The sequence below is a fragment of the Ambystoma mexicanum genome, chromosome 4p (genome assembly GCF_040938575.1).
Source record: "Ambystoma mexicanum isolate Mex_15411 chromosome 4p, UKY_AmexF1_1, whole genome shotgun sequence".
Lineage (NCBI taxonomy): Eukaryota > Metazoa > Chordata > Amphibia > Caudata > Ambystomatidae > Ambystoma > Ambystoma mexicanum.
This window is the reverse complement of record NC_090927.1, coordinates 685,888,070-685,913,780: the sequence shown is the minus strand read 5'-3', so window position 1 is coordinate 685,913,780 and position 25,711 is coordinate 685,888,070. Positions and strand designations below refer to the sequence as shown.

At 51.0% G+C, this 25,711-nt stretch overlaps 1 protein-coding gene across 1 annotated transcript in view; it reads right to left on the bottom strand.

Moving 5' to 3' along the window:
- The window catches only part of LOC138453414 (probable ATP-dependent RNA helicase DDX53), a 2,019,656-nt gene that overhangs the window by 1,447,997 nt on the left and 545,948 nt on the right, over positions 1-25,711 (bottom strand). Inside the window, exon 5 of the mRNA XM_069606246.1 lies at positions 15,700-15,781. Coding sequence (XP_069462347.1) covers positions 15,700-15,781 — 82 coding nt within the window. The remainder of the gene's footprint in view (positions 1-15,699; positions 15,782-25,711) is intronic.

Here is a 25,711-nt window from a genome sequence, read left to right as displayed (position 1 = left end):
CGCGAACAGGTCGCTCTGGGGTGTGCCCCACCGTCGGAAGAGGCGATCCACCAGATCCTGCCGTAGTTCCCACTCGTGGCACGAGCGCAGCTCCCTGCTGAGTTAGTCGGCGATGGTGTTTTTTATCCCTGCCAGATGAAACGGCACCAGAAACATCCCTTGGGCAACTGCCCAATGCCACAGGTCCTGCGCCTCCTTGGACAGTGCTGGGGACCTGGTTCCGCCCTGTTTTCTGATGTAAAACATGGTGGTGGTGTTGTCGGTGAAGATCCTCACCACCTTGCCCTTGAGGGACGGAAGGAAGGACCTGAGGGCCCAAAACACTGCACGGAGCTCCAGGACGTTGATATGTAAGGATTTCTCCGTCGGGAGCCAAAGGCCCCTTGCGTGCAGATTTTCGGTGTGCGCTCCCCACCCTTCCAGGGAGGCATCCGTGGTCACTGTCTCCTGGTGGGCTGGGGTCTGGAAGGCCATGCCCGCCGTCAGATGCGCGCGGGTGCCCCACCACCGGATCGCTCGTCGGAAACTCTCGTCGAGTGTGATCCTTTCCTCGAAGTTGCCCGTCGTTTGGATCCAGCGCGCGTCCAGGAACTCCTGCAACGGGCGCATCCGGAGCCTGCACATGGGAATGAGGTAGATGCAGGAAGACATCATTCCGAGGAGGGACTTGATGGACCTCACCTTGGCCGCGTCGGCCACCAACATCCGCTGCACCTTGCCCAGGATGGTCCTGGTCCTCTCCTCCGACGGGGAGGCCCGAAGGGACACTGTGTTGAGCCTCGCTCCCAGAAACAGAGTGTCTTGCGCGGGTACCAGGTGGGATTTGGCGTAGTTCACGGAGAATCCCAGGTCCGTGAGAAGTTGGACGGTCCTTGCCGTGTGGACCACGGCGAGCTCCCTTGTCTTGGCTCGGATGAGCCAGTCGTCCAGGTAGGGGTAGACGTGGATCCCTTCGCGGCGCAGCTGAGCCGCCACCGGTGCGAGGCACTTGGTGAACACCCTGGGTGCCGACCGTAGACCGAAGGGGAGGGCTTTGAACTGGTAATGCCGCCCTTGGACCACAAACCTGAGGAATTTTCGGTGCCCCTTCAAGATGGGAATATGGAAGTAGGCATCCTCCAAATCCAACGACGACAGGAAGTCTCCTTCCTCCAGCTGACCCAGGACGTGCTGGAGGGTGACCATCCGGAACTTTTGCGCCTTGATGAACTTGTTCAGACGTCGCAGGTCCAGGATGGGGCGCCATCCCCCCGTCTTCTTCTTCACAAGGAAGTATCTCGAGTAGACTCCGGAGCCCCGCAGCCTCTTTGGGACGAGTTCGATGGCGCCCTTCTTGAGCATCACCTTCACCTCCAGGAGGAGTTGAGGGACGTGAAGTTCTTTCCTGGCCACGGGGGGGACGCGCGGACACTTTCTTTGAAACTCGAGCGCGTGGCCCCGGGCCAAGGCGTCCAGCACCCAACGGTCGGTGGAGATGGACTCCCACACGCTGACGAAGCTCGCCAGCCGGCCTCCCACCGGGGTGCTTCGGTGGGGGCCCGACCCCCTGGCCGGTTCAATCCTGCTTCGATGAGGCTTTAGCGCCTTGTCCTTGGCGACGACGGCGGGGTCCGCCCGGCTTGCCTCGTCCTCTGTAGGCCTCCTGAGATGACGAGCGGGCCGCTTGACGGTAGGAGGAGAAACCGCCGCCGGAACCTTTGGAGGCGCCCTTGCCTCCGCTGCTCCGAAAGGGCGTCCGTCGTTGTTGCAGAACTCCAAGGGCCCGGGCCGTCTCGGTGTCCGCTTTAATGGCCTGAAGGGAATCGTCCACCATTTTCCCAAACAGGTTGTTCCTATCGAAGGGCATGTCCAGGACTCTGGTCTGAAAGTCTTGACGGAAGTCCGTAGCCTTGAGCCATCCACGCCGCCTAAGGCAAACGCCGTTGCCTAACTGGCGGAACCCAGTGTCGGCAATGTCCGTCGCAACGGTAATGGCGTGGTCCGAAGCCACCTCACCTTCCTGCAGGATCTCCAGGGCCTCTGCCCTCTTGTCGTCCGGCAAGAAGTCCAGCAGGGGAGCCAGTTTGTACCAGAGCTCCCTGTCGTATCGGGCCACGATAGCCAAGGCGTTGGCAGCTTTAATCGTCGTCGCTGCAGACGAGATGACCCTGCGTCCCATAGCGTCCAATTTCTTTCCCTCGCCGTCCGGTGGGGAAGTCGAAGTGGAGGCCGCACCCCCCCCCCCCCGCTTTCTTCCTGGCCGCCGCGGAGACGACGGAGTCCGGGGTTGGCTGCGCCCGGAGGCACAGGGGGGCCGTGTCCGGGACCCGGTACTTTTTCTCGTACCGGTCTCTTCTAGCTGGCGTCGTGGACGGGTTCTTGAGGAGGGTGAGGCCCTCATCCAAAATGTCGTCCAATAGAGGCACCGCGAGGACCGTCTTCCTCTTGGCCTCGCGCCGCTGATAAAGGAAACCTTCCTTCTTCTTCTCCTCAGGGCAGAGTTGGAAAAGCTCGGATGCCCTGGCGATCATTGAGTGGAACAATCCAATCTCGTCGGGCGGAGAAGCCCTGGTGGGAGGCGACGACGGTACATCCTCGTCGTATACCTCGTCGTCCGTACCCGTCGCTGCCGTGTCAGTCCCCGTATCATCCCCTCGGGTGGACGGGGAGGAGGGCTGGAAGGGGCGCGACGGCTGAAAAGGAGGTGGAGGGTGGATCCTTCTTTTCTTGGTAGGGGGAACACCAGAAGGTCCCCGTTCTGGGTAACCCGACGGGAGAGGTTCCGTCGGCAGCGGTAGTCTCGTCCTTATCTCAGAGCATAAGGACTGTATAGCCAACAAAATGGCCGCCGAGTTGTCTCGCGGCGCTGGCAGAGGGGAATCCGACGGGCGATCAGGGGCCCCGTCGGTACCCTCGACGATGTCGTCGTCACCTGCGTCGGGATCCATCCCGACGGGCCGGTCTTCTTCCATGCCGAGGCCGTGGCTTAAGACCTCGACCAGCTCCTCCTCCGAGGTTGAGGCCGAATCTACGACGACGCCCTGCCCCCCCTTTTTCTTCCCCACGGGGGATTTCACGGGGGTCCTATCGATGGGCACAAAAGAGGACTCCCTCTGAGGTGGCAGGGAGACTCTGAGCCCCGAGGTCGCCACCACTGGTGTAGCCTCCACAGGCTGAGCCAGGGCCGCCGCGACAGTTTCGATAGAGGGCTTGGCCGGATGGAATAAGGCCTTCACCACCTTAGGTGCGCTCACCGCCTTATCCTTGAGGGGGGGGGACACTGCCTCGCTCCCCCTCCGCCTTCGAGCTCGACCGGGGCCTCTCCAGGAGCTTCGCCGGGTGCTCGGCCTTCCTCTTACCCGACCCAGAGCGTTGGCTCGTGGTTGATGGTGCCGGGGAGGGTGCGCCCTGCCTGGCGCCCGTAGAGCCCGACCGTTCGGCGCTCCCGGTGCCAGCGGACTCGCGGTGCTTGGCCTTATGTTGGACCCCCGTCGCCGGGGCGTCCTCAAAGGTCTTAGAAGAGCGCTCGGATTTCTTCCTCTTCTTCTCGCCGGACGGGCTCTTCCCTTCTAGCCAGTTGGCGAGACGTTGATGGCGGTCCTTCATGGTCCGCTCCGACATGTTGCCGCAAAACGCACAGTTCTTCTCCACGTGCGTCTTGTCCTCATGTAGGCAGTAAAGACAAAAAGAGTGTTCGTCCTCCTTGAAGACGTTCTGCAGCTGGCATCCAGGGCAGACCCTGAACAGCTTTCCGGGCGTCGAGCCTCCCTTCTCCTGGGCCATGGCCGGCCTGAGAAACTTCTGGAGTCCTCCAAAAGCGTAGCTCGACGAAATCTTCACCCTTGAGGGGCGCAGACGAATCCGAAACGGGTCCCCGTTGATCGGATGGAGAGTCGGTGGAGCTTGAGGCTCTTTTGACCGAAAAAACGAAGTTTTTGAGAAAAAACGTGAAAAAAATAGCACTAACGCTCGAGAGCAAAAGCACGAGGATCCCAACACATGAACGTGCGGTAAAAATCTGAAGATGGCTGCCAGAGGCGGTGCTTAGGTAGAGGGCAGTCATTGGCTGTGGTCAGTATGACGCAGAGACCAGTGATTGGTTATTACTACGAAAGACAGATCAGAAACGAAACTGATACTGGTTTTTTCTTTACCGAGGATTCTGAGCCTGACGACGGGGAATATTCATGAGCATGTGAATCCATGCCAGACCCCATGCTGGAGAAGGTAGGATACGACGTCTGCTTTGCTTGGGCTGTAGCCGCCTGCACCACCAAACTCTCCGGAGTGGGGTGCTTGGTCAAGTAGCAGGGGCCGCTACTGGCTGGGCGGTATTTTCACGGCAAAGACTTGCCCACTGCCAGGACACTCTCCGGAGCAGTCCAAGCCACCGCCACCCTCCTCTGTAGAGCCATATGGAACGGCAGTACCGGGTCAGTTGGTGGACCTTGGTCGAGAACATCCGTAAGGTCATCCTGAAGAAAATCCCCTAGGGGAGCAGACCACCCCAAGTACTCGGTGACCCTAGACATAAGGCGCCGGTACGAGGAGTCGGCATGAGTGCCAGGCTCAGGCCTACAAAACTCCACCTCCGGAGAGGTGTCCAGACGACTGGCGTCGTGCAGGGACTGACGCAGGTCCTCAATTTGGCTATGGCCCGAGAGAATCTCATCTGGCACCGTATCAGGAACCATGCCATCAAAAGAGCCCTCATCCACCTCTAAAATGTACTCAAGATGACGGTAAGAGGGCACAGAATGGGGAACAAAGCCATGATTGACCTTGGCCAGAGCCTTTCTAGGGGGTTCCACTGTGCCCCGTCGAAACAGCCTTGAAAGGCGGTGAGGGCATCGAGTGAATCGGCGCCAACATCGAACGCGGCGCCGACAGCCTCGAGGGCGGAGCCCCGAGCATGTCCCTTGACAGCCTGGGCGCCGATGGCGTCTACTTCTTCGGAGGCAGAGCCTCAAAAGAGTCCGTCAATGACCTCGGCGCCACAGGCGTCGACGTCTTCCTCGAAGACACCACAGGTGCACACGGTCTCGAGTGCGTCGAGGACCGGGCATGACGAGAACGATTCCCCTTGTAAGAGCGTGACCTTTCCCGCGAATCATGCCGACCACCTGAACCCAAAGGCGTATGAGCGTTGTCTTTCGACCAATCACGACCGACCCCACTCGAGGGCGCGGAGGGACCAGTGCCCTGCGATTCGAGAATCGCTAGCATTTTCTTACCGAAGGAAGCCTATTCCTCCGGCGTCGCATGCTTGGTGGGATAAGCGACCCGCCGACGGGCGGAGTCCTCGGAAGGCGACCGATGACGGTGCTTCCAGGAGTGCCTTGAAGAGGCAGAAGAGTGGCGGGACCTACTCTGGGACCGAGACCCACTGGACTTCCAACGACGATGCGTAGAGTCGCCCCTCGAATCGTCAGTCGAAAGCCCTGCAGACCTCGACTTCCTTGGCTTGGACCCCTTACCTACCGACAGTTTCTTCTTGCGCTCCCGCAAGCCTTAGGACTTAAGTGACAAAGTCGACACAATCATCCGTGTCATGGGCCTTCCCGAGGCACCAGAGGCGGGCGTTGTGCGAATCCGTCACCCACATCTTGGACCCACAGTCCCTGCACTTCTTAAAGCCCGGACGTGGGGTGGAAGACGAGGTAGACATCACGAAGGATACCTTCACAAACGAACAGGTTCCAAGAACCAATAAAGAACAGAAACTCCAAAGAGTCGAGGTGTGCCGAGATCACCAAAGCGAACACGTTCGCGGAAAAAACGGAACTGAGGCTACGGGCGTCGTGCGTCCTACTTATAACATCCAGTGACGTCAGCGGAGGTCCTCAAGGGCGGCATATCGACGACATTAACGCAGGACGCAGACGCCAAAAGATTTTCTGAAGCAGCACAGCTGTGTAGATTACCATCATAGATATGGAATACGTCAGAGGACCCAATCCCCTCGAAATTGTATTATGATTACGATTAGTGTTATTAAGTGTGTGATGATTTGTGTGATGATTTGCAATATTTATCCTATGCTATGTTGTGATTTTATAGTTTTGTTTTATTTAAGGTTTTGTATAATGTCCAATTTTCATATGTAAATTGTTTCCATATGTAAATTGTTTTATTCACTTGAAACATTTTTGTAAAGGAGTAAATTAAATTTTGCTACCAAAAAAATAAAAAAAATAAAACCCTCCTTGCAATGACCAAATTCAAAAAAACATCTCATCTCTCTAGCTGAAAGGTGATCCGCGGCTTCTACTATAATACTCCACAGCGGTGGGAGTATTTAGCAAAGGCGCAGGAGGCATTGACTGCGTTCAGGTCCCTGCTCACTGGCCCAAAGATTTTCGTGGACTCCGAGCCCGTGGGAAGGTTGGAGGTAGATGTAGGCAGTCTAGACCGCCGTGTGGCAGCTCTTGAACCACCAGACCTTCTGGTGTAGGAGACCAGAAGGGTAAGTCCCCCTTAGCCAGTTTGGACTTTTTAGGAAGATCGGCATTCACAGCTAGCAAGGAACATGGTCTCTGCCGCAATGTATTAATTTGGTCAAATATTGCTGCACTAAAAAGGAAATGTCTTCAGTCTGCCGACCCATGTCCATGAATTCGTATGCCGGAAGGGGCTTGGGCGGGGTGCCCAGACCCAAGGGTACGACCAAACTTTTCCTGCATTGGGCATTGGGGTGACCATAGAGGGATGATGCTTGTTGCAAGTTGAGGTCAGGAGAGATGTCAAGCTCACTTAACTCGTGCAGACCTTCAGCTAGTACTAGCAAAGCCAAGTGGTCCATGAAAAGAAAATAAAGACCACCACCCCCTCACCCATTGGCTCCAGGTCAAATGGGACCTGATCTTGCTCTTTTTGTGGTAAAAATCGACCTCATGGAGCCAATTCAAAGCACACTGATCGATACTCTGGGGCGAAAAAAACTTGACAGCCAGTGTCATGGAATTGTTCGAACGAGGCCTCAGCGCCACTGCTTCAAGGGCCAACGGCACTGGTATTAGTATCGGCTTTGTAGTCAGAGGGGGTAAGACCGGACATGGTCACCTTGGCGCAGAAACCTTAGGGCACAACTGGTGCCTCACTTACCTGTGGCATCAACGCCGGAGTCATACCTGCTGCGGCCTTCTGGAAGATTTTGAGCATTTGCTCCTTAAAACGTCTCCCACTATTCCCTCGGGGCACCCCTAGCTGTACAAGATGTACCCTTTCCTCCGACGAGTCATGTCTACGTTGATGGAATCTCTCTTATGGCAGGACGAGTAGCACAACCAGTTTTGAAAGTGCAACCGTTTCTTAGCTTTCTTGTGGGTTTCTTAGCTTTCTTGCGGTGTCTGTCCTTCTCTAGCGTGGGACCTGCAGTGTCAGGGCCCGAAGACCTAATGATTGAATAGTCCAGAGACTTCTTTGGAGAACACCCAAGCACCAGCTTCACCAACCATTCCCATATCGACTTAGAAATCATCTGCTGACAGGAACCGCACTGCTTCCTTCCCGAGACAACACAAGCAGATACAGTGTGGGTCGGTGATGGACATCTTCGAGCTGCTGTCTTGGAAGTGTTGGAATACCGAAGCTTTAGGACCAGACATATCAGCAATAAAACTCACTGAAGAGAACCATTCCAAAAATAGCGTGCTGAGCGCACGGAAAAAAGGAACACAGGTACAGGGCGTTGTGACAAGTTCTACGCACTGCTGACGTCACGTCAGAAGTGGCACAGCGCGGCAAAGCCTAATCGATGGACGACGTAGGGTTGTACTACGCCCCCCCTGTCGAAAGGTTTCCAAGCAGCTGACGCTGAGAAATCTGGAGGAGAATGCAATCCATTGAAGGGCGTATTAGTTGATGGATGAGTGAATGTGCATGGATAAAAGTGGGTGTGTGAGCTTGTATAGGTTAGGATTGCTCATATGGAGAGGCATGGATGGCTAGGTATGTGTATGCCCGTGCAGCCGAGTTGGTCACGGTTGGTTTTTCAATGACATACAAAATAACATTATGGGTGACATAACCAGAAATGTGCCGAGTTAAGCTGGTCATGACTTCCCACATATGCTGTATTTCAAGGGTTTTGTTGCATTACATCTGCACAACTTTTCTGCTGCTCAACTAAGATTTTTTCACCGATTATAAATGTGTGTGTGTGTATTTAGGATTGTTAGGGAAAGGTGTGACTAACTCATGGTGGCAACAAGTAAAACAGACACATGATTACAGTTCAAGGGTGTATATTGTGGTCACTTGGTTGACGGCCCGTAGGTTGACAGGACTATGGGCTGAAAGTAGATTGAAACAGAGGAAGCGTCCTATCAACACATTTTGATAATTGCAACCATTTCATGCAAACTAATTTACCTTTGTTGTGTATCACTGAGACAAGAACCTCTTTGCCTCACTAATCACCAAAGCATCACATTCAAAAACACACTCTAATCAAGTGGTGTTAAAGCAGCTTTTTATTACTTGGCTGCGCATCTTATTATATTTTTTTGTTTTTATTTTTAGAAACTTTCCTAAATGATAGCAGATGCAGTTGTTTAACTGCTGCTCAGTTGGAAGTTGTTAGTACAAATTAAATAAAAAAGGGACTTTTTAGGTTCCACAAACAAATCTTCTGTGGTTTTATTCAACAGATACAACAAAAACACAACAATCATTAACAATTGACAAACCGGGAGAGCATATTTCAACAACAAGTGATTAACATAGCTAAGTGCACAAATTAAGCTTGTATGTAGCAAGTATTTACTTCTTTGACATACAGTAGTGGTACAGAGCAATCACAATATTAGAAACTTTGGGACAAAATAGAGCTTGGAAGCAAGACAGATTCCTATACATGCAGCACAGTTGCACACATATTCAGAGTCCCAAGGGGTGCGTCTAGTATCACACTCCTAGGTGGAAACCTTGGAAAGGTCTACCAATGCCAAACAGAAGGGTGACCTATTGCTAGGTCGACGCCTGGATGTTAAGTCATGGAATAATGTTCTTGCAGTGGACTATGAGGGCACCTGAGGTGCAGCGTCCAAAGACGTTTCGGCTTAAGGAAATAGAAGCCTTCTTCTAGGGCCAGGAAAAGGTTTCCCTAAATGAGGGAAATAAATAAGGGGCAACGGGGGATTAGTGGACTGAACTGTGATATGCTGGGGTACATAGTGTATACATGTACATAACGAGACAAAGGATAAAACTTAGTAAAATTACATGTGGTTTGCACACGTCCAGTGCCGCACTGACCTTGAACGCATGTCCCTGGGTCTATACCCTCTGGCGTGGGAAGGAGGATGGTTCAGAACCAGAAGGGTGATAAAGATGGAGTGTCCCAAATGATGTAGGTCACTATGAGGAAAAGAAGAATGGAGAAATTGTAAGAATCAAGGGGTGGGGCTGTGTGTAAAAATGGGCGAGCTGGATCCGCCATATGAGTGGATCAAAAACATCCCATTGAAAGTTACCTGCTGCGGTGGGGAATCGCTCACAACAACCAGGCAACTGTGTACGGCTGGAGTATGCCGGGAAAAGCATGAAGCAGGCTCCTAAAATAAGAGGCGGAGGAGGAGACCTTGGGTAAGTGGCTCTCGGGCGGTGAAGCAAAGAGATTGCGTGTACACAGTTACAGTGGTCTCCTACCTTTAGTGATGTGGAAACAAGGATACGCGGGACTCAAACCTGTACGGAAAATGCAGCTGTTGCTTTGAGGCACACACTTATGAAGCTATGTGGCTGGTGGATGCCTTAACGTGCATGCGACAAGCTCCTAAAATGAGAGGAGGTGGTGTGCCGAGTACGTAGCTAGAGGGCGGTAGAGCAGAAAATGGCCCGAAATGGCATCGCATATGCACAGTAAATAATGTAGCCTACCTTAAATAGAATGAACGCAGGAGTTGATGGGACTTGTTACACAGCAGTAAATGCAGCCGCTGGAGAAGAGCGCACACAAATAAAGCTGTGTGGCTAACAGTGCAGTGCATGTGCGGTAAGGAACAATTTACTTACCTGCAACTGTTGTTCGCCAGCATGGGTATGGCATGGATTCACATGCTCATGAATATTCCCTGTCTTCAGGCTGGAAATCCTCGGTAAAATAAAATTCAGTTTCAGTTTCGTTTCTGAACTGTCTTTCTCCTAATAAGCAATCACTGGTCTCTGGGCCATACTGCCCCCAGCCAATGACTGCCCTTTACTTAAGCCCCTCCCTCTGGCAGCGTCTTCAGATTTGGTAGCACGTAAAGTGGCAGTATGACCAAAAGAAGAGCCGCAGGGGAGGGGGGGGGGGTGGGTTGTATGTGAATCCAGGGCAGACCCATGCTGGAGAACAACAGTTACAGGTAAGTAACTTGTTCCTTCTCCAACATTGGGTCTGGCATGGATTCACATGCTCATGAATAAAATAATACATAGCAGTACACACATGCACAACCACAGGAGGTGGCAAGGCTCAACATTAAGCATCTCTTCCCTCATCACCAGGCTCACCTTCAAGCGAACAGGTTGCGCAGCACTGCTTGGCCGACTCTGGACTCCACCCTGGAATCCCGATCGACGCAGTAGAATTTGTGAAGGTGTGCGTGGACCTCCACGTAGCAGCCCTGCAGGTGTCCAGCAGAGGTACACCAGACAGGAACGCCGTAGTTGCAGCGATTGCTCTGGTCGAATGGGCTCTCGGGCGGCCAGGCAACGGTCGGTTTGCCAACTGGTGACAGTGCGTGATGCAGCCGCAGAGCCACCTGGAAATGGAAGCCTTGGAGTGGGCCTTCCCTTGGTTCACAGGCCCAAAGTTCACGAACAGCTGTGAAGTCTTCCGAAAACTCTTTGAACGGTCCACGTAGAACGTGAGCGCTCTAGCCACCTCCAGCGAGTGCAAAGTCCTCTCACCCGGCGACGGGAAGAAAACTGCTAACACCAAGGGCTCGTTGAGATGGAAGTCCGACAGCACCTTGGGCATGAAGGAGGGGTGCGTCCTCAACACGATCCTCGTTGCGTGGAAAGTCGAGTACAGAGGCTTACAGGAGAGGACCTGGATCTCTCCTACTCGTCGTGAGGAGGTGACGGCCACCAGGAACACCATCTTCCACAATAGGAATTTCAGAGGTGCTGAATGGAGAGGCTCCAACGGAGGACCCAAGAGCCTAGTAAGCACCACATTGAGCTCCCACGCCGGGGCCTTCACCGGCAGGAACGAGCAGAGAAGTCCTTTCATGAACTCCTTAACAAGGCGATGCGACCACGGCGACGATCGCCCCAGAGTTCTGGTGTAGCAGGAGATAGCCGCCAGATGGATCTTGATAGAGGTGTGCGCCAGCCCTTCATTGGCTAGTGACAGCAAGTACGGCAGCACTTGAGGGGTCGTAATCCGTAGAGGGTTTATCTTCTGTGCACGGCACCAGACGGTGAACCTCTTCCATTTGTGTCCGTAGCACTGAAGAGTCGAAGCAGCTCTGGCCCTAGCAAGCACCTTCTTGCGGTCTGCCGGGATCCCGTATCCTCCAAACTCTGGCGCTGCAGAAGCCAGACCTGCAGGTTCAGCGCCCCTGGGTCGTGGTTCAGAATCATGCCTCCTTCGCTGGCGAGAAGATCTGCGTCCACTGGAAGCTTGAGTAGAGGGGACGCCGACATGTTCAGAAGGTCCGGGTACCAAATCTGCCTCGGCCACGCCAGTGCGACGAGGATCATCATACACCGGGACCGTCTGAGTGGACTGCGAGTTTCAGAAGCAACGGCAACAGTGGGAACACGTAGAGAAACGGGCTGTCCCAGGGGAATCAGAATGCATCCCCCATGCTCCCCAGCTGGGGAAACCTGCTGGCGAACCTCTGGCACTTGGTGTTCGTCGCCGTCGCAAATAGATCGATCTGGGGATTGCCCCACCGTCGAAACAGCAGGTCCACCTGATCCTGCCAAAGTGCCCACTAGTGGCAAGAGCACAGTTTCCGGCTGAATGAGTCGGCGACAGTGTTATTTACTCGTGCCAGATGAAAGGGTACCAGGAACATTTGGGTGACGGCCCAGTGCCATAGGTCTTACGCTTCCTTGGAGTACAGGCGATCGGGTGCCCCCTCCTTCGTAATGTATACCATTGTTGTGGTGGTGTCTGTGCAGACCCGCACCAACCTTGCCCTTGAGGTATGGAACGAACGACTTGAGGGCCCAAAACACGGCTTGGAGCTCTAGAACGTTGATGTGCAACTTTCTCTCCTCTGGTAGCCACAGGCCTCTTGCGTGGGTTTGGAAGACCGTGCCCGCTGCGAGATGCGCGCGGTCCCCCCACCACTGAATTGCTTGACGGAATGTCTCGTTGAGGGCGATCGTGTCCCCGAAGCTTCCCGCTGCTTGCATACAACGGGCGTCGAGGAACTCCAGCAGCAGGCGCATCCCTGGCCTGCACAGCCGAAAGAGGTAGATGTATGACATCATGCCGAGTAGCGCCTTGATGGACCTCACCCTGGCAACATTCATGGTCAACAGCCGTTGTACCTTGCCCAGGATGGCTTTTATCCTGTCCTCCGACGGTGAAGCTAGGCGCGCCACCATGTTGAGTCTGGCTCCCAGCAACTGGGCGTCCTGAGATGGCTCCAAGCAGGACTTTGCATAGTTTATCGAGAACCACAAGTCCGAGAGCAGACGGACAGTCCTCGATATATGTTCGACGGCGAGTTCCCTTGACTTCGTTCGGATGAGCCAATCGTCCAGATAGGGGTAGACTTGGATCCCCTGCAGGTGCAGCCGCGCCGCCACCGGTGCCAGGAACTTGATGAAGACCCTTGGGGCCGACTTCAAACCGAAGGGAAAGGCCGGGCCTTGAATTGGTAGTGCGGCCACTGAACCATGAAGTGCAGAAACCTTCGATGTCCCTTGTGAATGGGGATGTGGAAGTAGGCCTCCTCCAAGTCCAGCGATGACAGGAAGTCACCTTCCTCCAGCTGTCCCAGCACGTGCTGCAGGGTGAGCATCTAGAACATCTAGGATTTTATGCATTTGTTGAGGCGGCGAAGATCTAGTATGGGCCGCCAACCGTTGCTCTTCTTTCGGACGAGGCAGTACCGTGAGTATTTTCCAGAGTACCCGGAGCCTCTTTGGGACTAGTTCTTTTGCACCCTTTCTCAGCATTGCCTGTCCTTCCAGAAGCAGCTGCAGAATGTGGTTGTGTTTCTTGGCCACAGGTGGGAAACGTGGACACTTCCTTAGGAACTCCAGAGTGTCTCTGTGGGCCAGAGCATCCAGCACCCAACGGTCAGTGGAGATGGACTTCCACACGCTGTAACGCTCACCTGATTCCCACGGAGGCGCAGGTCTGGCTTCGAGTGCTGATGCTTCTTCAATGGTGAAGCGCAGGACTCTGAAGATGGACAGGAAGGGCCCTCTACTCTGGCTTCTCCGGCTCGCAGGAATATTCCCCTGTGCGTGAAAAGGGAGTATTACCTACTGACTGAGTTATGCTCAAGCCTCCCACTCTCTTCCAACCCTCCACGATACCCTTCCACGATTCCCCGTGAAGTCTCACCCAAGGGTCAGGAAGGATGAGCTCTCCATCCTGCTTCTGATGTAGGAGCGCGTTGAAACCCAGTTACTTCACTGGATTGAGGATTGATGGGAGTTCAGGTAAGCTTGACTATTCAGGTAAGGCTCTGTAAAAGTTCTGTTGCAAGTTCAAAAGTCCAAGCTTAATAATAATGTTCATTGTCTTTTTGCAGCAAGCGCTAATGCTTATGTCTTTTTTCCCCTTAGGGGCCGGGGTTCGGAATACCGGAGATATGGCACCGACCCGAAGTGAAACGTGCAGTTCCAGTTCCAGTAAATGGCAGGTTAGTTCTGGATGAGCGCTCGGGAACTGTCTTTGCATACGCTCATTCAATGTCTTTGTCTTTTTTCCCCATAGGGGCCGGGGTCCGGAAAATGCCTGGAAGCGGCAAGACCCGAAATGAAATGGGAATGACCCAACAGGTAAGTCTTATTCCCTTCCTTCTCTCACCTCTATTCTTGTCTTTTTCTCTAGGCTCAGGGAAGTGGCTGTGTAACCGGATGATCGCTGCTGAAGATGGAGGAACCCAGGCAAGGTGAGTGAAATGCAGCGCTGCAGCGATCGTAACGAAATGCTTTTAAAAATAATGTCTTCCCTTTCAGGATCATTGGTGATGTCTCCGTGGTGCAGATTTAGCTGGTAAGATCTCTTGTCTCCCTTTGCAGGTGACCCAGGATGCTGACAGGCGTGGCTGAAGTCCAGATGCAGGAGCTGACACAGTGAGCGTCCAGCTGCGAGGAGCAGAACAACGCGAAGCGCGAGTTGCTGATCGGGTGTGGTTTAAATAGCTTTGGAAGAAGTCCCAAGTGTGTATCCTTCCTCCGATCAGGTATGTATCCTTCCCCGACCACACCCGGGTGGAAAGTAGTCCCACAGGTAAAGTAGTTCCATTCAGGCCTCAAGAGGGCCTGGATGTGGCAGCATGGTCTGCATCAGGTAAGTGCACATTAAAACACTTGAACACATGTCTAGCTTTATGAGCCTGGTGCCTAAGGCGCCAGGACAGAGGTCCAACATGAGCCTGGCGCCTAAGGCGCCAGGACTGCATCCAAAGGGCCCCAGCTTGGGCCCGCTGGCACTCCCCTGGGGGAAATGATGCCTGCCTCTGGGGTCGCTGGGTCGGACCTGGCTCCTTGGAGGTAGGCATCATGACACACGCTGATGAAGTTCGCCAGGCGGCCGCCTATTGTGGTGCTCGGGTGGGGGCCGAATCTCATGGCTGGTTCAGTCCTGCTTCGCCGAGGCCTTACCACCTTGGGCCCCTTGGAGACGAGGATGTCCTCTGGCCTTACTGCGGCCTCTGTAGGCTTCCTGGTCGAAGAACGGGCCGCTTGACCGTATGAAGAGCTGCCACCGAATCCTTTGGAAGCACCCTGTGACTTGCCTCCGGGGGAAAGAAAGGACGGCCATCATCGATGGAGCGTGCCTAAGGCACGGGCCGTCTCGTTGTCTGCCTTTATGGCCTGCAGTGAGTCATCCACTGCCTTGCCGGACGGGTTGTCCCCAAGGGCATGTCCAGTACCCTCGTCTGTACATCTTGACGGAAGTCAGTGGCCCTGTGGCAACCCCGCTGGCAGAGGCAAACGCTGTTGCCCATCTGGCGGAAGCCAGTGTCGGCGATATATATGTCGCCACCGTGATGACATGGTCCAAAGCCACCTCGCCTTCTTGCAAGATTTCCAGGGCCTCTGCCCTCCTGTCGTCTGGGAGGAAGTCCTGGAGGGGAGCGATTTTAAACTACAGCTCCCTATCGTAGCAGGCCATGATAGCGAGAGCAATGGCTGCCTTAATGGTCGTTGCCGCCGACGGGTCTATACGATTACATACATTATTAGATAACCTATTTAGAGCTTTTCCCTGCGGGGAGCGACCATTGCGGAAGAATTACATGCACAGGCTTGCACATACACATGACTGTCACAACTCAGGCAACCTACATCTTTGGAGACAGTGTTATATTGCTATAAACAAAATCGACTATAAAGAAAACGTTTATCAGGTTATCTGCTTAGCAGGGATAACTTATTATGCAGAAGACATTTTGTAGTAACTCCCGTTGTCAAAGACCTGAAACGAGTGTCCTCATACAATCGCACAGAATATTTTACATCCATTCCAGAGAAAAATTACGGTAGGCATTTAAATTCACAGAAATGACAAGATCTCCAAATTATGCTCACCTCCACTTAGCAACAGCTTCCTGTGATAAGGAAGTAACTGCTGGGTCCTCTTTGTAGAACTGCTTTTTAATCGGTGGCAGGTCTTACAAAAAAATTGAAATAGTTAATTATACCAAACCAAAAAATGTAAACCAACACTAAAGAAATAGCTTTTAAAAACAGTAAGACTTTTTCCAATACTAAATTGTCAAAATGGAACTACTACAAATAAATACGTTCACAGGCACACACCATTGTATTTTTATTTGAAGAAAATTTGAGGAAAAGATGTCTTGAAAACAATGTAGTGGAGGATCAGCAGGTGAAGCGGCAAATTAGCAACTGGAACCCAAAATCTACCTGGTAATGAAGAACTGCTTTTTAGTGTTGGCTGAGCAACACCTTGCTGCCAAATTAATGCTGCGAGGTGGGTTTGTGTAAGGTTACAATGCTCTGTTCTGTGTCCTTTTTGGCAATTATCTAATCAGTTACCATGTTATTGCCTTTGCCCACCAGCTCCCACCCCAGATGTTCCAACTTGCATTTCACCCCACACTCAACCTCTAATCGTTTGCCTTCTTCCCAACTGCCTTTCTGTGCACTGGTGCATGGTCCAGAGCACTGCCTGTGAAGTCATCACGTCCAACTAGCCCAGAGCGGAAGCAGAATCTGTCAGATTTCGTTCCGCTTTGCCCAAATCTGCAGTTACGCCACCCCTGCATATCAAAAAGAGTGGCACAAAGTTTCTCGTGCCGATGCGCAAACCTAGAAAAATTGTGAGATTGTCATCATGGAAGTAGACACAGACAACAGATTCAATGTATAACAAAAGGCTTTTATTAACGAAGAAACTAAGGAAAGTCTCTCAGAATGTTCAACTAAAAAGTATGTGTCCAAAAACCTACACTTGCCCTCACAACGAAGACAAAACAATGTGTAGGGATGTCAACCATAAACTAAAGTTCTGAGCTATTTCCAATTCGGGCTTACTCTTCAGCTTCTTTTCCCCAAATGTCAGTAAGTTCATTACAATATTCAATTTCCCTTCTTTCAGACTGAAAGCAATAAAGTTCCACACTTTTGTAAAGGTCAGGATGCCCTTCTCCAAGTTTAATACAGTTGCAGGGCAGCCCGTCTCAGGGTTTCCTTCCCCAAGTTCAATATCAAAAGATGAGACAAAAACCAGCATCTTGGAGCTTTGGTTTTGTATTTCAAGAATTCTTTACGAATCAAGGTTCCCCTTCCCCAAGTCCGGTATAAACCAATGGTTGTTTTCCTTCTTCCACAACAGCAAACTTCCCTGTTCGGATATAGGGGTTCTCTGGTATTGGCGCAGATTTAGACCACACAGTCCACCCATTACAGGTCACGCAACCAGGAACCAGGCCTTCACATTCAACAGATCTTTATTCAAGGGATAGTAGATCTCTGGTCTTAGTGCAGTTTTAGACCACACAGTCCACCCATTACAGGTCACGTAACCAGTAACTTCCAGGTTTCCTTGAGTAGTTCAATATTCAGCCAACCAATTAGTTTCTCCAATGTAGCTCCACAACTTTAATATACTAGTGTTTTCTCAACCTTGGCTCCTACTTTGCCCTCAGAGTATTTCATTAAACTTAGTTTCCCATTTCCTTTGAGTTCACTGTTCAATATTTAGCAGGTTTGTTCTTCTCTTTCATTCCATATTCAATACATTTAGTTTAACTTATTTCATTCAGTTTAGTATTCAATAAGTGCAGCCTTGTACGTTTCATTTAATTCGGTATTCAATAAATGCAACTTTGCTTCTTTCATTCAATATTCCATAAATGCTGCTTTACTTTGTTCATCATTAAAATGTAACTTTGCATCTTTCATTCAGTTCGGTATTCATTAAAGGCAACTTTGCGTATTTCCTTCAATTCTGTATTCAATAAAAGGTAACTTTGCTCGTTTCCGTGGAATGCTACTACATTCACAGTCCGTTGGAGCACCCAGGTGGTCCCAGTGTCCCCGAGCGGGAAAGCCTGTTCGCTAGATGCTTCGCTCAGCACTCTCCGGCTCTCGTGCGCAGCTCTGCCTCCGATTCTCGGCAGCACCTGCTGCCCACCTTCCCTTCTGTGGGATCTCTGTCCTGCACAGTCACACCAACAGGAATCCCACAGTTTTGGTTGATGTCAACTTCTCTAGCGCCCGCAAAGCTCCTTCTGCTGTGTCTTCCCCTTTCTCTGCTTCTCTGTTGTCCTTCAGCCTTTCACCTCCTACACCTCTGGTCCTTTGGTCCTTTAAGCGGCTGCAGGTGTATACCATCAATTAATACTGCCTGGCTCTGATTAAACGGACATGCCTGACCTTCGTGCATCTTCTTCGTCCCAGTACGAAAGCGGTGAGAGTAAGTGGTGTCTATTACTCAGTTGTTTCTGCCTCATCTCAGTACTGTTAAATACCCCAAGAGGGGAATAAAGGGGAACTGCCTTATAATGTCCTATAAAAGGTCAGGAGAGGGTTAGGCCGATAGCCATAAGGACAAGGGGGATACTGTGTTTTGGGCCAAGGTACCTCATCCCCAGTCTTATTTTCCTGCTGTTTAACATCTGGGATAATATCTCCTGCTTTTTTCAGAGCTAAGGGAACATGGATTGATTGATATTTTATTTCTATCGCGCTCGTACATAAGTGTTTCAGAGCGCGACAAGGCAAGGGAGGGGAACAGGGGAGAACAAAACAGCAATCTTACTAGACCCAGTGACATTGAGAATGCGCAAGTGCATGGGAGGGGGGGGGGAAGTGCATGGAAGGGGGGGAGAGGTGGAAAGTGCAAAGCAGAGGAGAAACAGATAAATAACAATAAATAAATAATAAAGGCAACAAACAGTGGTAATGCAGCAAGCAATTTGCAAGTGCTAGGTTTAAAGCAGCTGACAGTGTAGGTCTGATAAGTGCAGGAAGAAAAAAAGGGGGGCTGTATGGGTACAGATACAGACCGCAGTGCAAGGGGTGGCCCAGAGGCAGTGCGGGAGGGTGGCAGGATGAGCAGGTACCTGGGCCCAAAAGACAGATGGTGGCCAGGTGCACGGTGCCAAGAGAGAACAGATCAGCAGGGGAGAGGGGGAGCGAAGGCAGAAGAAAAGAGGAAGGTCTTGAGGTACTTCCGGAACCGGAGATGGTTCTCCTCAAGTTTTAGAGTGGCAGGGAGGCTGTTCCAGAGGGAGGCCCCAGACGAAGACAGATCTACCCCCAGCTTGTTTCTTTGAAAAACGACTGACCCTGAGTGAGTTGGAGGTAGAGAAGCGAAGAGCTCGAGAGGGGAGGTATTTGTGGAGGGATAGCTGAAGGTATTTTGGACCCAGGCCCCAGAAAGCCTTGTGGACAGAGGGTTTTGAATTTAATTCTTGCACCCACTGGGAGCCAGTGGAGAGATTGCAGAGCTGGAGAGATACGATCCCAGGGCTTGAGGCCAAGGACAAGTCTTGCAGTCCTGTTCTGGATTAGTTGCAGAGGGCGGAGAGTAGAGGCAGGTAGATTTAGAAAGAGGCTGTTACAATAGTCCAAGCTAGAGAGAACCAGAGCTTGAGATACCATGAGCTTCTGGGGGAAGGAGAGGAAAGCAGAGTACCTCTCAGGAGGTGCAGTCGGAAATTTGACTTTTTAGAGACCTCAGATGTGGGCAGAGAAAGAAAGGGTGGAGTCAAAGATGACCCCGAGGTTCTTAGCCTCGCAGGTGGGGGTAGGAGGAGGGCCAAGGGAGGCCGGCCAGAGAGTGAGGGGAAAGGATTGTCATGAGCAGCCGACCCTGGCGGGTGTGGAGAAGGTGGAAATGTTAGACGGACACCGCCCTTGTAAACATCAGGCGCATTCTAGTCTTCCAGCCTATAAAAACCCTGAAGAAGCTAACACGCATGCGTTGCAACTTTCCAGTGCTACGGGAAAGTTTTTCCTAACGCTCCGGTGCGTTTGTTTTTCCTCCCGTTTTCAGACGGGATCCCTTCCTTCTCCTTTCCCGGCTTTCCTGCCCTTCCCTCCTTCTGACTTCTTTCCAGTACGTAGTTCCCTGTGTCTCGTACTTTCTACCTGTTCCGTGCTTCCCTATTTATTTAGCCTTGTGCTATGCTTACCTTCGCCTGACCTTTCCCTCTGTTGGATTCTCCGCCTGACAATCTTTGCTGTTCCATTTCGCCGAACTCCTGCGAATACTCGCTTCCGCATCACAGTGCATCCTGGGAATTGACGTCTTCAGCTGGTATACGCCGTCACAACTTGCCAGGGTTTTTTTCGACAAGCTTTTTCCCTGGTTTGGGGTGGGCTCCCTGGGGTCCCCGCTGCCAGATTTACCCACATTTCTGGCAAAGTGGCTTCCGGTGGAGCTCATACCTGCAACTACAAACAGAAGGGAAGGATCTACCAGAAGGAGATCAGCGAAACTTGGCGACAAAGAAGGAAAGGACTCTCCTCAGACAAATCGGAAGAATCCTCTACAACTCATACCAGTTCAGGTGAGGAGGGGGTCGGGGTACCTGGTGTTACCATGCAGTCCAAACCTGAGAGATTGCAACGCCAAAAAATGGCCTCCCTTGAACAGTTTCAGGAAATGGTAAATGCCATTCAGGCTCTGACCACAGAAGTGCAGTCCCTGAGAGCGGATAATTCCGCACTCAGACAAACTGTCCATCAAATACAACAAGCAGGGCAGCATGTCCCACAACAAGATAACTATCGTGGCGAATTGCCTCCCATTCCATTACCTTGTGGGAAATACGACGGAAATCATAAAAAGATCAAAGAATTCTTGGACGCTTGTATTATCCAGTTTACCTTTCGGCCTAGAACCTATGATTTAGATAAAACAAAGGTGGGATTCCTGGTTTCCAATTTGACAGGAAATGCCCTTGCATGGGCCACTCCTCTGGTGACAAGTGCAGATCCGATTCTCACTGATTATTCCGGTTTTGTCCAAAGATTCCGGGACAGATTTGAAAGACCCGAAGTAGGGTATTCGGCATATGAAAACCTGTTGGACATCCGCCAAGGTTCTTTTGATGTCCAGACATACGTCACGGGTTTTCAAAGGATAGCTGCCGAAGCTGGATGGCCAGAGACGGCTCAACAAACTATCTTCAGAAGAGGACTCTGTGAGGATATCAAGGATGAACTGGCGAGAGTAGCCAGACCGAATACCTTTCAAGAATTGATTTCACTAGCTCTACAAATAGAGTTTCGCATGGCCGAAAGGAAAGCAGAAAGAAGAAGACCAAGAACCTTCGTTCCAGGTCCAAACCCCTCCTCAATACCTGAAAAAGGATCCATGGAAGAGCCGATGCAGATTGGATCCACCACAAGAGGACCGCTTTCCACCAGTGAACGCAAGAGACGGAAGGACCTTGGGTTATGCATGTATTGTGGTTCAAATGGTCATCTGTTACGGGACTGTACGGAAATCCCTCTCAGAAGACAGGGAAACGAAAGACCCCAACCTTAAACAGGGAAAGGGAAGGGGTGAATAACGTAAATCCCTGTCACCCAGCACAGCCTCCAGTTTTGAACAATAACTGTTTACTGGTTATCAAGGTGCAGATCGAGTGGGTCGAACATGAACCGGTAACATGTCTAGCCATGGTTGATTGCGGAGCTGCCGGCAACTTCGTGGACGATAAATGGGCTCTGGACCAGCAGATTCCTAGACACCCCAAGATACGACCTATAACCATAGAAGGGGTAGATGGTAGCCCGTTAACCTCCGGTCCCATCAGTCATGAAACTCAGGATCTTAAGATCACAATGGCTTCCCATCAAGAATATCTAACTTTCGATTTGATCAGGGCGGCACATTTTCCAGTGATACTAGGCATACCCTGGTTGAGGAAACACAACCCGTATATCGATTGGAGTCTTAACACAGTGGACTTCAGATCTCAGTATTGTGAACAACCTTGTCTTACTGCAGAAAGTTCAAGGTGCGTACAAGCAGCACTACACCCTTCTAATGGTATCCACATGATTCCAGCACCCTATCAAGAGTTTGTAGATGTGTTCACTGACACACAACCCCGTCTACTACCTCCTCATCGCAAGGAAGATTGCAAGATCGACCTGATTCCAGACGCAGTTGTTCCCTTTGGAAGAATGTTTCCTTTGTCCTTACCCGAGAAAGAAGCCCTAAAGGAGTATCTTGCAACCAATTTAAAGAATGGTCTCATCAGAGAGTCGTCGTCATCAGCTGGAGCCTCACTTTTTTTTGTGTCCAAAAAAGGGACGACTGAGTTAAGACCCTGTATAGACTACAGAGGCCTAAACAGTCTTACGGTGCGGGACAGATACCCTATGCCCCTAATTAAGGACATCTTAGAAGCGGTTCAGGGAGCTCGAATATTCACGAAACTAGACCTGAGAGGGGCTTACCATCTCTTACGTCTCCGTCAAGGGGACGAGTGGAAGACTGCTTTCCGGACACCACTAGGTCAATATGAATATAGGGTTATGCGATTTGGCTTAGTCAATGCACCTGCTCAATTCCAGCGTTTTATGGACAATGTGTTTGCAGATATGCTATTCTCGCGATATATTAGTGTATTCTACAAACCTGGACGAACATCGCACGTTGGTTATAGAGGTTCTACACAGATTAAGAAGACACAGTCTATTAGCTAAGCCCGAAAAGTGCGTCTTTGAAGCAACCACGGTACCTTATTTGGGTTTTGTTTTATCTGCTGACAATGACAGATGGACCCAGCTAAGACTAAAGCAATCACCCAGTGGTCCGTACCCTCCAACATGAAGGAAGTACAAAGATTCCTAGGTCTTGCGAACTTCTATAGAAAATTCATATCGAACTTCTCAATGATTGTTCTACCCATAACAAATTTACTAAAGAAAGGAGTCAAATTTATTTGGGACACAAGCACCGAACAAGCCTTCCAAGTATTCAAAGAGGCATTCGTAAGCGCTCCTATTTTGAGACAACCGGACCAGACCAGACCGTTTATCGTGGAGACCGATGCCGCCCAAGGTGCGATTGGGGCTGCTCTTCTACAGAAGGAAGATGATGATTTGGAACACCCTGTCTCCCATTACTCACGGACGTTAAGTCCAAGTGAAAGGAACTATTCAGTGCTAGAAAAGGAGCTTCTAGCTATTCGCCAGGCCTGCAAAGAATGGAGACATCTTCTCCAGGGTTCCGTGGTCCCCTTCCTAGTTCGCACCGATCATCGAAACCTTAAGGTCTTACAACAGATGGAGTGTCGTAATTCAAGACATGCCAGATGGGCCTACTACTTTTCACAGTTTGATTTTTCTATCACCTATCTTCCAGGGAAAGAGAATACTCTAGCAGATGCCCTTTCACGCAGCTTTTGCGAAGAAGCAGAAGAGCCACACGAACAGGAACTCATACTAGCAGGAAAGACATTCATCAACACAATCAACTCTTTTCTACAGAAGGTACAGGCAGGACAACAAAGAAACCCCAGCACGGAAACAAGTCTTAGCCAGAAAGGTGGTTTTCTCTTCAAAAACGATGCCTTGTTTTTACCTACCCGAGACCTACAAACACAGGCGGTTTCATGGTGCCATGATATTCCGTCAGCAGGACATAAGGGTCAGAGAGCCACGATAGAACTTACATCCCGTCATTTTTGGTGGCCTTCTCTGATTAAAGATGTAAAGGAATATGTAGCGACTTGTCCAGTGTGCGCTCACAGTAAATACTCCTGCCATAAACCTTTGGGTCTTCTTCAACAAGAAGCACCTCCAGGTGGTCCATGGCAACACATTTCTACGGATTTCATTGTGGATTTACCAGACTCATGTGGATTCACCGCCATAATGGTCACAGTGGACTCCTTTAGTAAATTGGCTCACTTTACTCCACTTAAAGGACTCCCTACTGCCAGTGTTACCGCAGAAGTTTTCTTGAAGGACATAGTGAGGCTGCATGGGCTCCCCAACATTATCGTCTCCGACAGAGGGACACAATTTACGTCCAAGTTCTGGACCGTTCTGTGCAACATGTTAGGAATAAAGAGAGCACTTTCTTCAGGATTCCATCCAGAAAGCAACAGACAAACAGAACGTCTAAACGCCACCTTAGAACAATATGTTAGGTGTTTTTGTAACCAGGAACAAGATAACTGGCTCCATCTTTTGCCGCTGGCTGAATTCTCATATAATAATGCCATCCATACATCCATTGGAATGAGTCCCTTTAAGTGCACCTACGGATACGAACCCAAGCATATACCACTGTCTGGATTGCCTCCTACCAATACACCTTCAGTGGATCAATTACTGGACACTATACAAAGATTGCATCGGGATACGTTCACTAATCTCAAGAAGGCCCGACAAGACTGCAAGAGATGGGCGGATCCCAAAAGGAGCCCAAACCCTCAGTGGGAGATAGGAGACCGCGTATGGTTGTCTACTAAATACTTACCCAGATGGGTTCGTCCAGGAAAGTTTGCACCCAGATTTCTGGGTCCCTTCCGGATAACAGCTAAGATCAATCCAGTAGCATTCAAGCTAAATCTCCCATCAAGTCTCAAGAGGGTTCATCCAGTCTTCCATACGTCGCTTCTTAAAGCCTACCGTGAAGATCCCCATTCTAGAAAGATACAAAGACCACCGCAGAAGACCCCGGATTCTACAAAGGAATATGAAGTATCCGGCATTCTAGACTCCAGATACAAGAAGGGAGTTCTGCAGTACCTGGTCTTTTGGAAAGGGTATCCGAAGACCGAATGCACATAGGAACCACTTAGGAACATTTCTGCTCCTAAACTGCTTCGGAAGTTTCATTATCTCCATCCGGGAAAACCGGGAGGGAGAGCACTGAAGAGGGGTCATACTGTCATGAGCAGCCAACCCTGGCGGGTGTGGAGAAGGTGGAAATGGTAGACGGACACCGCCCTTGTAAACATCAGGCGCATTCTAGTCTTCCAGCCTATAAAAACCCGGAAGAAGCTAACGCGCATGCGTTGCAACTTTCCAGTGCTACGGGAAAGTTTTTCCTAACGCTCCGGTGCGTTTGTTTTTCTTCCCGTTTTCAGACGGGATCCCTTCCTTCTCCTTTCCCGGCTTTCCTGCCCTTCCCTCCTGACTTCTTTCCAGTACGTAGTTCCCTGTGTCTCGTACTTTCTACCTGTTCCGTGCTTCCCTATTTATTTAGCCTTGTGCTATGCTTACCTTCGCCTGACCTCTCCCTCTGTTGGATTCTCTGCCTGACAATCTTTGCTGTTCCATTTCGCCGAACTCCTGCGAATACTCGCTTAGGCATTACAGTGCATCCTGGGAATTGACGTCTTCAGCTGGTATACGCCGTCACAACTTGCCAGGGTTTTTTTCGACAAGCTTTTTCCCTGGTTTGGAGTGGGCTCCCTGGGGTCCCCGCTGCCAGATTTACCCACGTTTTTGGCAAAGTGGCTTCCGGTGGAGCACATACCTGCAACTACAAACAGAAGGGAAGGATCTACCAGAAGGAGATCGGCGAAACTTGGCGACAAAGAAGGAAAGGACTCTCCTCAGACAAATCGGAAGAATCCTCTACAACTCATACCAGTTCAGGTGAGGAGGGGGGGTCGGGGAACCTGGTGTTACCATACAGTCCAAACCTGAGAAGGATGGTGAAGGTGTGGCGATGAGGACGATCTCCGTCTTGCTGGCATTCAGACAAAGATCATTGGCGGCACACCAATCTTGAATGGCAGTTAGGGAATCAGAGAAGAAAGAGGGAGAGGTGGCGGCAAGAGGGCAGCTTGAAAATGAGTTGAGTGTCCTCAGCGTAGCACTGGAAATTTGAGCAGAAAATGGCAATGCAGTGGGGGACAGTTGCCAGGCATTGGTTGAAAAGCCAGGGCGAGAGGTTAGACCCCTGGGGAACACCACAGGTAGAGAGGAAGATAGATGAAAGCAAGGACCCAAGTTGGACCTGGGAGGGTCGATCTGAGAGGAAAGAGGTCAGCCAGAGCTTGATCAGTGATACCCAGGTTTTCACGGAGACGGTTGAGCAAGATGGTATGGTTGACCGTGTCGAAGGCAGAAGAGAGATCGAGGAGAAGGA